Genomic DNA, 12,645 nt, shown 5'->3' on the forward strand with positions numbered 1-12,645 from the left:
GATTGTATTTTTTTGCTTGCTCGTAGATTTCTACTCAGTCCAACCATTTGCACAACTCTTATTTTCTTACATTAATACACACTTTGTGTTGGATTTTAAAATATCTGCCTTCTTTGGGCAAATAAAAACAAATGGACATGAATGGGGTGGAATTAAGCCCTGCTCCTAAATACTTTCATGAGTAAAAGCTACCGTAGGTGAGCTGAGTGCTGAAATCTTTAAGAACGGTGTGTGCTAATTTGCTTAAATATCGGTGTGATAGGCACAAATGGACATATGTCTGCAAAATGGATAGCCACTTTGCACAATGGGACTGTGCTTGCTGTCTTCCCATATCCCCCATGTCCTTCAAAATCAGATCTGAAGAGTTGGGGAGTAGACAAATGTGTGTGTGACAGGCTGCAGGAGGAAGGAAATGAAGTATTGTTGCATAAATGGAAATCTTGTGCATCACTGGATTTCACCCCTACTTAGTTTCCAAATTGAAAGTGGAAGGCACCAAAAGACATCAGGCAGAACTGTGTTTGGAGTTATCCCTATACAGTACAAAATCCAAATTGGTGTGTTACCAGCAGTGAGCAAGTATAGTGGATGAATGTGTTTGCAGAGCAAATAGCTTGGCAAAGGAACAAATACAGTAGTAGATTTTCTACATATGCTTATAGGCTCTAGTAATAGGCTTTCTTAAAGTTAAGAATGAAGGGAAAGGTGGGAGTAAAATCTTGCAACTTAGTCATGCTGTTGCTTTGTTCACCCTACCCCATTTTTCAAGTAGTGGGTGAAGTGAGATACCGCTCATAATGTGAACTTTCATCTATTTCACCACTAATGAGAGTTGTGTATGGGAGAAGCAGAGAAAGAAGCACACATTATTTTTTGTTTCATTCTGTATCATGGAAGCTAGACAAGACCTTACAATATTTCGCCAGTAATACCGTAACAAGACAGGAATTGCCTGACTCCATTCATAGAGTTAAGTCCATTGCTACCTAGTGACTAAACTCGGTAATGACACAGCTACTCTGTGGTGTGCAAGACAGATCAGTTAACATATGCATCCCTGGTTTGCATGTCATGCTTTATTCTCGGCTACAGCTAATGGTTAGTGATGAAAGAGGTTAATAATCCTGGGGCTGGACCACACATTTGACTGAACTCAGTGTGGGGTAGAAGGAAGAAAGATTGAGGAGGATAAATGCAGCTGCAAGCTCCTCCCCACAAGTCTATACATTCATGTCCCAGTAAGCCATAGTTAGCTTACCATGATGTTTGAACCAAGCCATTCTTTATGGCAAAAATAAAAATAGTTAATAAGCTTTGTTCGGGATAGTTGTGGGAGCACTGTAGCAGAACTACAATATTTGTAAATTACTTGATTTGGCTGAGGAGAACCAAGACCATGACTATTTGTCCTGGCCAAATTGGATGCACATTATATTCCCAAACATAAATGTATTTTGATCAAACTTTTTCATAAAGAACTCGGAAACTCTCAGAAGTTGCTGACTCATTTGTTAGAAGCCCGTATAAAGTAACAAAAGCATGAGTTTGGGGATTAAAACGAAGCACCTTTTAAGATAGGCCTTTGCCTAGAATCTCAGGCAGTTAATAGTGATGTAGGTAATAGAATCTCAAGGTAATAGTGATGACAAGGCCAGAAGAGTTGATTAAAACTCATTTTGGAGAGCAATAGCACAGAGACAGGGATTCAGGGCCTGCACAGCCATTCCCAATTCAGATGTTAACAAAGAAATAGTTGAGATATCATCAATGTACACTGTGTTCCAGATCTAATCACTTCCTACAGAGGTTAAATTGCATTACCGATAAGATATGCAATGCTATCCTCTGGAATGGTCCTTGAAGATAAGACCGGAACCACCACAGAACAGTTTTCTACAATACCTATCTTCCCCCATAGCCAGTCCAGGACGATACCAGGTTCAGTGATATCAAGAACTAATGAGAGATTGAGCAGAAGCAGCAGGGCTGTTCTCTCTCTGTCCAAAGGTAATGTATCAGGAGAACTAAGGCCGATTCAAGTCTGGAACCTGGGTCTGCTTCCGCCCAGAATGCTTGCAACTGCAAATTGCCCTGGTATTTAAAAAAATGAAATCTGCAAATACCCGCAGGGGTTTTTTTGGCAGGAAAATGGAAAGGGAAAGAGTTAACTTGACGAGGCGCTCCCGTGGGTGGCTGGTCTCAAGAAGCAGCTACATCAGAGCTTACCTCCATGAGTTTTATAGTATAAGTTTTCATCTGAGAGATATCTTGAGACAGCAATCCTATAATCCCATACCTGGTTTCCTTCTGAGAAGACATGTATAGGATTGCATTGCTAAAGAGTTATTATTTATAAAATTTGTATACTGCCTTTCATCTGAAGATCACAGCGTGGTTCACAACCTAAATACACAAAATGAGAACATAAAATAAATAAATAAATAAAGCAAACCAATAACCACACTCCCACAAACTATTCAACACTTTCCTCCTTCCTTCTAGATCAATTTTACTTAAAACAACTCAGAAAGGCTTACATTCATCATCGGTGTTTTTTGTCAGTCCTCCCTGCAGGCCAGGCTGACAGATAAGGACAGTCTGAAGACCAGACAATAAATTTATGGCTGAGCAACGATTATAAGCCCAGTCCCGAACTTGGCCGGAACTGAAAACGAAGCGGGGCTTGTTTCCGGACGGCGGGGCGGCCGGTGCACCTGGTCCCCCCTCTCCTCCTTTCCCTCCCTGCCTGACTCCCTTCGATGGAAAATGGCGTCTGCGCTGCTGCGGCCTCTGTTCCTTGAGGGCTCCCACCGCTTACTCTCCGCCGCGCCCGGACGCGTCGCGCTCCGCCCTCAGCCGCGCCGAAATAACCAGCGTTGGGTCCGCGCGTATGTGGAGCAGCAGCGGCTGCTCGAGACCCCGAGGCGCCGGTGAGAGGGGGGCGGGAAGGAGGATGGCTGCCTGCCTGTCTGTTGGGAGGACGGAGGTTTAGGAGGAGCGGGGACGAGGGAGGGCCTGGCGCGGGCTACTCGCTTTTCCCGCCCGTCTCCTTCCCTAGGGCAGTGCTGTGACCGTCGGCTAACGAGCGTCCCTCGCCGAGTAGGGCTGCTGCCTTCGCTTGCTTCTGGGGTTGAGGGGAAATCAGGAGCCGAAAGGGTTTCTTTGGCGATATGCGTGTCAGAAACTCTGGAAAGGAAGAAAGGAACGTGGGAATGGCAGGGTTTTTTTCGCCCCCCCCCCCCAAACAGGCTGTTTCAAACAGCCCCGTCTTATCTCTTTGCCTGGCTTGCAAAGTGACTTCTTTTGAGGAGGTGGGCAGCGAGAGAGACGGGTTGTCGCGGTCAGTTGGGCAGTATTTATGTTTATTTTAATTAATTAATTTCATTTTAAGAAATAATTTAGTGTTTGGTTGTAGGGCGGGGTAGGTGTGGGGGAGAGAGAGAGATTCCTCAAGGCTGCTTACAAAAAAAATAAGGTTATCAATCAATCAATCAGACTTTATTCGACTGTCAGTCAGAAATAAACATGTATCCATACAAAAATTAAAACATTAAACATCTAAAGGAACTTTAAACTTAAACCGACAATAAGAAATAGGCTATGCATTTAGCCCCATGTCAATGCTGTCAATTTTAACCTTATGGCGCTTAAGGGCCAGAAAAAGAAATTTGGCCACCAAGGAGGCTGTTGTTCCAGTAAACTTGTTCAGCAAAAACAAAACCTGGCTTTCTCTGGCTAAACGGCTAAATTAGCATAGGAGTGGAGCTATAAGTTTTTGTCTAAGATCTGCATAGAATGGGCAGATCAAAAGAATATGTTCAGTTGACTCAACCACTCCCAGGGCACAATGACAAGATCTCTGGACATATGGGGCTCCCCTGTACCTTCCCAACAATACTGCCAATTCCAGGACATTTAACCTAGCAGCTGTGAGGAGTCAACGGTATTCCACATAGTGGATTTCCGCAGGATAAGTGGCTGGTGTAATCTGAAATATCTGATCCCCCAAGAACATCCCAGGTTTCACAAGGGCAATGTCCTCTTGTCTAGCAATGTCACTCAGTCTTTGAGAGATCACAGCTCTGGCTTGATTAAATGTCATAGACTCCAGGAAAAGATGTAACACTCCACAGGCCTGCACTTCATTTATGATCTCCTTTTCCCACGATGATTGGAAATCGTCCCTCAATACCAAGGGGGCCATGCCCACCAGGTTAGAACATAGCTTAAGCCATAGCCAGAGTTTTGCCTTCAAGGCCACATACCGGAATGCTTGCCAACCAACCTCTAATCTCATGATCGCACCTGCTACAGAAGGGGGGGAGGAATCCTAAGGATGGCTCTAAGAAAATGTGATTGGATAGATTCCAATCTGAGAAAATCCCTACAGGTACCCAGGGAAATGCCCACCAACAGGAGGGGAAGGACTTTCAGAATAAGGTTATATCACTAAAACCTCCACAGCCGTAATTTGAAACATTCAGGAAGTTAAAAACCATGATAACGGAAATTAAAACTCATGCATTTTTTCCAAACGTGTGGATAGGCTTGCCTAAATAAGAATGTCTTCAGCAGGCACCAGGGGAAGCGCCAGCCTGATACTGGTTGGTAAAAAAACAGTAGGGAAGGAGGGCTGTCATAGTGTCTGAAATGAGAGGCTCCCCATACTTATAAGAGTGCATGGGTGTAACGCATTTATTTTACAGGGGGGGTGGCTTTATGTTGGGGGAGGGAACTGAGTTATCTGCAACACACTTGGTCAGTTAAGTCTGTTTATTTATTTAGTTGAAGGGGGTGCAGCTGCCCCCCCCAACCGCTGGCTATGCTCATGTAATAGTGTGTACTGTATATATTGCCTCTGCATCCACAAAGGCTTCAAGGTGGCTCCCGCCCCATGACACTAGTTTTTGGGGACCAGTGAACACTTACCGTATAATCAGATTAATGGAATATCAACTTGAGTTGAGATGACAGGTTTTTCAGTCAATCAAAACCATAGCTCATCACAATATAGAATTAAAAAGCAATAAATCATCACAGTACAAAATGCTATAAGGAGGGGATAGGTAAATTGGAATTGAGTACAATCTATTAAAAAAGTGACTTAATTGAAAATTTGTAGTCCGTCCTTCAAATGGCATACTTACCAACTGGCTAAGCTGGACTTACTTGCCACACGTGTTCCTAATTTTAGTTTGTAAGTAACTATTGACCATAGTGAAAAATACATGGATTTCTCCCATTGTGGACTAAAAGTCAATTGTTTCTGATAAAGCAATTCATCATTCACTTACATTTGAGCCAGTAGTTAAATACCTACTGAGGACTCATGCTGAGGTTTCAAAGTAAGGATGCAAAGTAGAGCAGGGTGATAGAAGGAAAATGTTAAGAAACACCATATTGCTTGACTTTGAGAAGGTTTTTTTCATTCTTGATCTGTGGGAAGAGGCATGGTGTCACAGTGAGGCAACTCCAGTAGTATGACACTGCAAAGGCTTTCAGGATGTCTGACAGGGAGTGCAGAGTAGGCAGGAGTTAAACAAGCCTACCTCGTGAAACAAGCCAAGATATGTTTGATTGTATGTGGGGTGACTTGTGCTTGTTTACAAATGATGGCTTGATAAACAATAGTTTCACTTTGGCTTAGCAGGATGTGCAAACCAGACCGAAGTATTTGATTTCTACATGAATTTTATGCCTGCCTTTTCACCACTTTGTTCAACATTAGATAGTTTACGCTTGCATTAATTAATGTACAGTAAATTAAAGCTTATGTAATTAAAGATAGTGGGTGATATTCAACTAAGTCATAATAAGAGTAGAGCCACTGAAATTAAGGGACTATGGGTAATACCATTCGAAGTTCATCAGATTCTCTCTTTCCAAAATACTTAAGCTAACAGCAAGTAACTCTTGTCCTATTGTGCATAATGCATTATTAAGCTTTGTATTCTTGCACTCAAGGTTTTCCTAAACAAAACATGGAACAATTGGGAATGTAATATTTGTTTTGTAAAATCTAGTTCAGAATGATCAGATAGAGTTGGGGTGGACAATCTGTGGTTGGACTCCATCAGCCCCAGCTGGCATGGCCAATAGTCAAGGATAATGAGGGTTATAATCTGACAACATAGCAGGGCCACAGGTTCTCCATCCCATTCAAATGCCTATCATTATTGTTTTCTTGCTTTTTGTCATTATTTAGCTCTGAGAAACCTAACTGGGATTACCATGCAGAATTACAGGCTTTTAGCCACCGGTTACATGAGAAGTTTTCATTGGAATTCCTCAAAACTGCATTTGTTAACCGTTGTTATATTAAACAAGAAGAGTCGAGACGCCAAGAGCTGGGACTAGACAAAGAAGCAATTGCCCTTAATCTCAAGGATAATGATGAACTTTCTCTGAAGGGTGTCTCTTTTTCACGATCTTACCTCACACGGTGCTTGGAAGAAGCTTATCCAAAAATTCCAGATGCTGGCATTGAGGCACTTGTTAACTTTCTTACCAGTGAGGAATTAGTGTCTTATTTGGCCAGAAACCTGTCTCTGCAAGACTTCACACTTTGCGCAGAATTTCCTGTGCCACCTAATGTGCTTCAGCAGACTTTCTTTGCTGTAATAGGAGCATTGCTTCAAAGCAGTGGCTCTCAGAGAACAGAGATCTTTGTGAGGGTAAGTTATTGTGTACTATAACATTGTTATGTATAGCATAATTAATAGTTCTTTGGCACCCATCCAGGACTACAGTACTCTCTCTCATAACACTTAAAGGAATGATAAATTGCATTCTGCTGCCCAAGCATATAGTGTGTAATCTCCTACAACCATCCAACTCCATGTGTGTGATTGAAGTAGAAACAATGCTTCAAGCAGCTTGTGGCAGGGGTGTTTGTAAATTGCCCAAGAAAACCAATGTTGCACCTAGAAAATAAAACCTATATTACATTATATATTTAATAATAATAATAATAATAATAATAATAATAATAATAATAATAATTTATTTATACCCTGCCCATCTGGCTGGGTTTCCCCAGCCACTGGGCGGCTTACAACAGAAAAATGAAAAAAAAAATCTATTAAACATTAAAAGCCTCCCTAAACAGGGCGGCCTTTAGATGTCTTCTAAAAATCTGGTAGCTGTTTTTTTCTTTGACATCTGATGGGAGGGCATTCCACAGGGCGGGCGCCACCACCGAGAAGGCCCTCTGCCTGGTTCCTGTAGTACCCTGGTACCCTGTAGTATTACTGTAGTACCCAAGTAGTAGTTGGGAACTGCCCTGAGATCTACGTATATACAAATCTAATTAATTAATAACAATATTAATAATACTCAGGCACAGTGTTTTGACCTCTATGACCCAGTCTTCTTTTGGCATGGTGCTTTCATGCATTGATATCACTCTTAACTTACTTTTGAGAAATGGATTATACAAAATACTAACAGGGATTTTAAAATGTTAAATGAAGCATTAAGGTTTGGAAGAGACAAAGGCCTGCATATGTACATTTTAATACAGGCATCTGAAAACTGGAGAGCTCCCAGTGCCACCGGTAATTACAAAGCATGCATATCCAGCTATATTAGTCGAACGACAATACTGTTATGGCATTGTTTATTAGTCTGCTTACAGCATGCACATGTTTGACTACTGCAATAAATAGGGCTCTGGCCTGAGTTCGGGGCAAGGCACTTCACAAATATGTGGTTGGGTCTTTGCAGTGCCTTCAGGGGTCAGAAGGACCACTAGCTTAACTACCTCTGTCCTTTTAGCGGGTGATTTCAGAGAACATGTGATATAACTAGCAGGCTGTCTTGTGTGCTTGATGTCTTTATCTGCATGCAGGCCTGTTGGTGGGAACAGGCACCAAATTGTAATGACTCACTTTCTCTGTCCTCCAAAGAGGGATGCAATGTGTTCATCTCAGCTGCATTAATCCACAATAAACTTTTTCCTATTAATATGCAAATAAAATAATGTCCTTGATTGTGAAGTGTCTTGAAAGAGGGATACAGTGGTACCTCGGTTTAAGTACACAATTGGTTCCGGAAGACTGTACTTAACCTGAGGCATACTTAACCTGAAGCGAACTTTCCCATTGAAAGTAATGGAAAGTGGATTAATCCGTTCCAGACGGTCCACGGACTACTTAAACAAGCGTACTTAACCTGAAGCAAACTTTCCCATTGAAAGTAATGGAAAGTGGATTAATCCATTCCAGACGGGTCCACGGAGTACTTAAACTGAAAGTACTCAAACCGAGGCATACTTAAACCGAGATATGACTGTACTTAGTTCATCAAAAACAGCATGATGTATCAGCAGTTAGCCTTTGCAAGAAATACAGAGATGTATCCAACTAGGTTCTACTCAGAGCAAGCTAGTCATGCGTTCATTAATTTTAGTGGATCTGCTCAGAATATGATTAACATTGGATACAACAACCCATAGCCACATAATCCTTAACAGTTCTGTTTGACTTTAAAGGATTGTATGTTTTTATTTCTTAAGATTTATTTTAAAATATTATAATCTGTGCTCTGTATTACTCCCAGCCTGTTGGCTATCAAGTTCTTCTGTCTTTGAACAATTAGAATTAACAAGAGACATTTATAACCATAGCTCTTTGTAACAATCATTATCAATTAAAAATACATACCAGGAATCCAAGTGAATTGACATCTGAAAATTTTCCATTTTTATATTCAGGACTTCTTTATTCCTCAAATGATAGGAAAAGATCTGTTTGAGATGTGGAATGTTATGAACCCAATGGGCTTGCTGCTGGAGGAACTGGCCAAGAGGAATGTGTCTGCTCCAGAACCAAGACTAACTCGACAGTCAGGAGCTAGCACTGTACTGCCCTTGTACTTCGTTGGATTGTACTGGTTAGTAAGACCTGAGACTGGTTTGAATGACCTTACTGGCTGTGTATGGTGAGATCATACCTGTCCTGCCTCTAGGCCCACAGGTTGTATGTGTGGATGTTGCATTTGAATCAGTGCTTGAAATACTGTATATCACAGCCTAAGCCCTGATCATGCAATCAATGTAATGTGGGGATCAACCATGGCATATTGGTGAGTCAAATGTGATGCCCTCACAAGTAGATCTGCTAGAGCCTGTGATGTGGCATTGTCATTCCTAGCGGGCACTTCTACCCCATTTAGTTGGTAGATAACCAGAACTGGCTCTTTATCTAGTCACATATTTTTTGCTAAGATGAGAGATGCATCTTATAAAGAAGCTACATGATTCTGTTAGTTTCCACTCTCCTAAAATGTTAGGTATCAGTGTACCAATAAATCTTTCAGCTTGGCAGATGTACAAGAAATGTGTGTCAGACTGTTCTGACAGGAGGAGACTTGTCTGGCATTCTTTAGCCTGATTCACTGTTCACTTCTTTGAAATGTCAGTACAGAAATTGTAATGTCAAAATGTTAGGTTGCTGTGAATGCCTCAGATTTAGTCTGATGTATTTTTAATCTTTAAAAGGGAGGAGAGAATTTAATTACATAACCAAGCTTTTGTCTTGACTTTATCTTAGTCCTACTATTTGCTTTGTTATCACTACTGTTTTATAGTTCATTCCTATCTCCTTGTCTTCTCTGAATGCGTGGAGTAATCTTACAAATTCAATTCTTGGTTGTATAAACATGACTGTCGTTTATTTCCTGCCAAGTACTTAACTGGACTTCATTCTGAATTTGTTAGATCTTGTTACTCTGCATGTAAGTTGAGGTTCAGTGAATTAAAATTGCCTGTGAATATTTAGCACATGGCCATAGGGACTTGGACATACAACTTAGGAAAAATGAAGGCAGTATTGTTGTTTCCTTCTATATTGTCATATATACACAGTAAATGGAGTTTCTGTGCACTCTGGCTTCAATCACGGTGTTCTGGTTTAGTCATGCTGGACATATGGCCCAGAAAGCTGTCTGTGGACAAACGCTGGCTCCCTCGGCCTGAAAGTGAGATGAGGGCCGCAACCCCATAGTCACCTCTGACTGGACTTAACCATCCAGGGGTCATTTACCTTTCTCTATATGCACAGTATTAATTAATTAAGACTTCTCATAAATGCATTTCCTCTTTTTCAGTGATAAGAAGCTTCTGGCAGAAGGTACTGCTGAAACAATATTAGCAGCTGAAGAAGAGGCTGCACGTGTAGCCCTGCGAAAACTTTATGGGTTTACTGAGAACAGAAAGCCATGGGATTATTCTTCTCCAAAATGGGAGCAGAAAGCAGAAAATGCTATTAGCAGCAGTTAGGCAGAAAAGGTCACTTCTTATGTGTGCAAGAATGCTACATTTTAAAGGAACAAGATTTAATGAGTAAACTATTAAGAATCTAAGATTTTTGAAAATACCAGTTTCTCTTACTGCTAATAAACATGTTTGCAGTACATATTTTTCTACTAGTTTATGCATTATGGCGTGTTGAAAGCTCTGTTAGACCTTGTGTTGCATAGGCTCAGAGCAAATGTGGAGTACAGAGGGGAAGTCTACAATACAAAATGCTAGTATAATTTAGGCCAACACTGCATTTCAGATTTCCCTATAGCATAAAATTAACTCATAAATATGAGTTATATAACAGCTAGTACTGATTCTGTCTTCTGAACATCTATGCGTCACAACAACTTTCAAAAGTTACCCAGCTGTATATATTTTCTCATATTACAAGGAACGAAAAAGAAGAAAATCGGCTTTTAATTTATTCATGTATCCCAAAGAATCAATATAGTCCATTATCCCAATCTCTAGAGTCTATTTCCATTACTTCCAAACCCATTATGAAAAATATCTGCTAATTTCATCAGGCATGCTTAGCATTAATGGAACTGAGTAAAAAGCTACAACAAACATGTTAACCTTTGGATCCCATTTTTCTTTCCCTTCTACTTAAAATTCCTCTCGGTTGATTAAATCTGTTTGAAAAAAAGTAATCAATATGTAGCAATGATTCACATGAGCTACTGTCTTCAGCATTCCTTTCATTGTGGAGAGAGGCCAGTTCTTCATTCCTTTGTACTCTTGTTTATTTGAATTCCCATACTTGGAAGAGAAGATAATGTATCTCTCTTGAAGGGGAAGTAAAACTGAGATTGGGTCATCTTCTTTGATTACTCAGTGAATTCTTGACTCAGTATAGTTTTATGCCCAGGTCCAAGTTCTGCATTCCAGTGGGCAATGCTGATTTGCAACACATTCTTTAAAAGGCTTCACTCAGTTTCAAACAACGTTCCCTTTTGCTATTTGCCTGTTGTGTGCTTCTGCAAATTTCTACTGGACTATTACTGTGTATGCATCTCTCATTGGAATGAACAAGAATTGTGCAAGACCAAGCATTCCAGTGGAGCAGGCAAAAATATATTTGCCACTTTGCTATGTACCGTGTTTCTCATATTTTAAGGCATCCCTACAAAATAAGGCATGGCAGGATTTTCCTGAGGTGGAAAAATATAAGGCATACCTCGAAAATAAGCCGTACCGGGTGGTGGAAGAAGGTCTGTGGCAAAGAAGGGTTGCTGCTGCCGCGTTAACCCCCGAGACCTGGCTGCAGCCTCAGCGCGCAGCGCGTGCAGCCCCAGAACCGGCTGTAGCCTTTGCGCACCGCGCACGGACACCCGGGACCTGGCTGTAGCCTCAGCGCGCAGCCCCAGGACCCGGCTGCAGCCTTTGCGCGCGGACACCCGGGACCCGGCTGCAGCCTCAGCGCGCAGCGCACGCAGCCCCAGGACCCGGCTGCAGCCTTTGCCTGCCGCGCGCGCAGCCCCAGGACCCGGCTGCAGCCTCTGCCTGCCGCGCGCGCAGCCCCAGGACCCGGCTGCAGCCTCTGCCTGCTGCGCGCGCAGCCCCAGGACCCGGCTGCAGCCTCTGCCTGCCGCGCGCGAAGACCCGGTGGGAGCAGGTCTGTGGACTGTACAGATACCGGTACCGGTACTTAATTAAAAAATAAGACATCCCTTGAAAATAAGGCATGCTGTGTTTTTTTCAGGAAAAAATTAATATAAGACATGACTTATAATATGAGAAACACGGTACATAGGGATTTAGAAATGAAAATCACAGCTGATCATAGCTTTCAAAAAACATTAACCCATGCCCAAGCATGCTTTTAGTTCCTGGTTTTTTATTCTGAAAATGGAATGCATTTGTGGCATTTAAACCTTGAATTAGCTTCTTAAAGTGAAAGTAAATGTTAATTCTAAAAGCTGCTATTAGCTATAGAGAGCTTTCAGAGAGCAATTCTACACACCAGTTATGCGCTGGTGTGTGTGTGGCGGGGGGGGGGGGTAAATATATGCTGCAGCATGATATGTACATAGCCCAAGGAGATCAGAAAATGCAGAAACGAAAAATTGAATAAACCCACCCCCAATCTCCTTGAAAACGCTGCCAAAGCCACCAACTGGACTGCTCCACTGGAAGTCCAGCGATCCAATTGAACTCATGACCACAGGGGCGGAACCCCTGCACCACCTCATTCTGCCAGCTCCTTCAGGAAGGGGTTCAAATGCCCTTATCTGTTCACAGCCACAGTTTTGCAGCACAACATTCTTAAGGGAGGGAGGCAACTTATCTGAGCAGAATGCCTGCAAAGACCATAAGCAGCCCTCCTGGATGAGGGT

At 42.0% G+C, this 12,645-nt stretch overlaps 1 protein-coding gene and 1 long non-coding RNA gene across 2 annotated transcripts; one reads left to right on the forward strand and one right to left on the reverse strand.

The window, feature by feature from the left end:
- Nucleotides 1–1,495: 1,495 nt before the first annotated feature.
- Nucleotides 1,496–2,675, reverse strand: LOC148685722 (uncharacterized). The gene is made up of 2 exons (XR_015949871.1): nt 2,541–2,675; nt 1,496–2,406 (listed from the first exon to the last, which is right to left on the reverse strand). It is a non-coding gene; the product is annotated as an uncharacterized LOC148685722 (long non-coding RNA).
- A 75-nt stretch (nt 2,676–2,750) lies between these two features.
- On the forward strand, nt 2,751–10,418 carry MRPL44 (mitochondrial ribosomal protein L44). The gene is made up of 4 exons (XM_035132961.3): nt 2,751–2,933; nt 6,209–6,677; nt 8,717–8,895; nt 10,111–10,418. Exons 1-4 carry the CDS (start codon nt 2,770–2,772, stop codon nt 10,280–10,282), a joined length of 984 nt encoding a protein of 327 aa, XP_034988852.1. The 5' UTR covers nt 2,751–2,769; the 3' UTR covers nt 10,283–10,418.
- The last annotated feature ends 2,227 nt before the right edge of the window (nt 10,419–12,645 follow it).

The sequence above is a fragment of the Zootoca vivipara genome, chromosome 5 (genome assembly GCF_965207765.1).
Source record: "Zootoca vivipara chromosome 5, rZooViv2.hap1.1, whole genome shotgun sequence".
Classification (NCBI taxonomy): Eukaryota; Metazoa; Chordata; class Lepidosauria; order Squamata; family Lacertidae; genus Zootoca; species Zootoca vivipara.

What these genes read in the sequence shown, in the direction of transcription:
- MRPL44 (XM_035132961.3), top strand. Translation starts at nt 2,770, where the DNA reads ATGGCGTCTGCGCTGCTGCGGCCTCTGTTCCTTGAGGGCTCCCACCGC. An exon ending in CTCGAGACCCCGAGGCGCCG is followed by an intron (nt 2,934 to 6,208) that starts GTGAGAGGGGGG and finishes GTCATTATTTAG; the next exon opens with CTCTGAGAAACCTAACTGGG. An exon ending in TACTTCGTTGGATTGTACTG is followed by an intron (nt 8,896 to 10,110) that starts GTTAGTAAGACC and finishes CCTCTTTTTCAG; the next exon opens with TGATAAGAAGCTTCTGGCAG.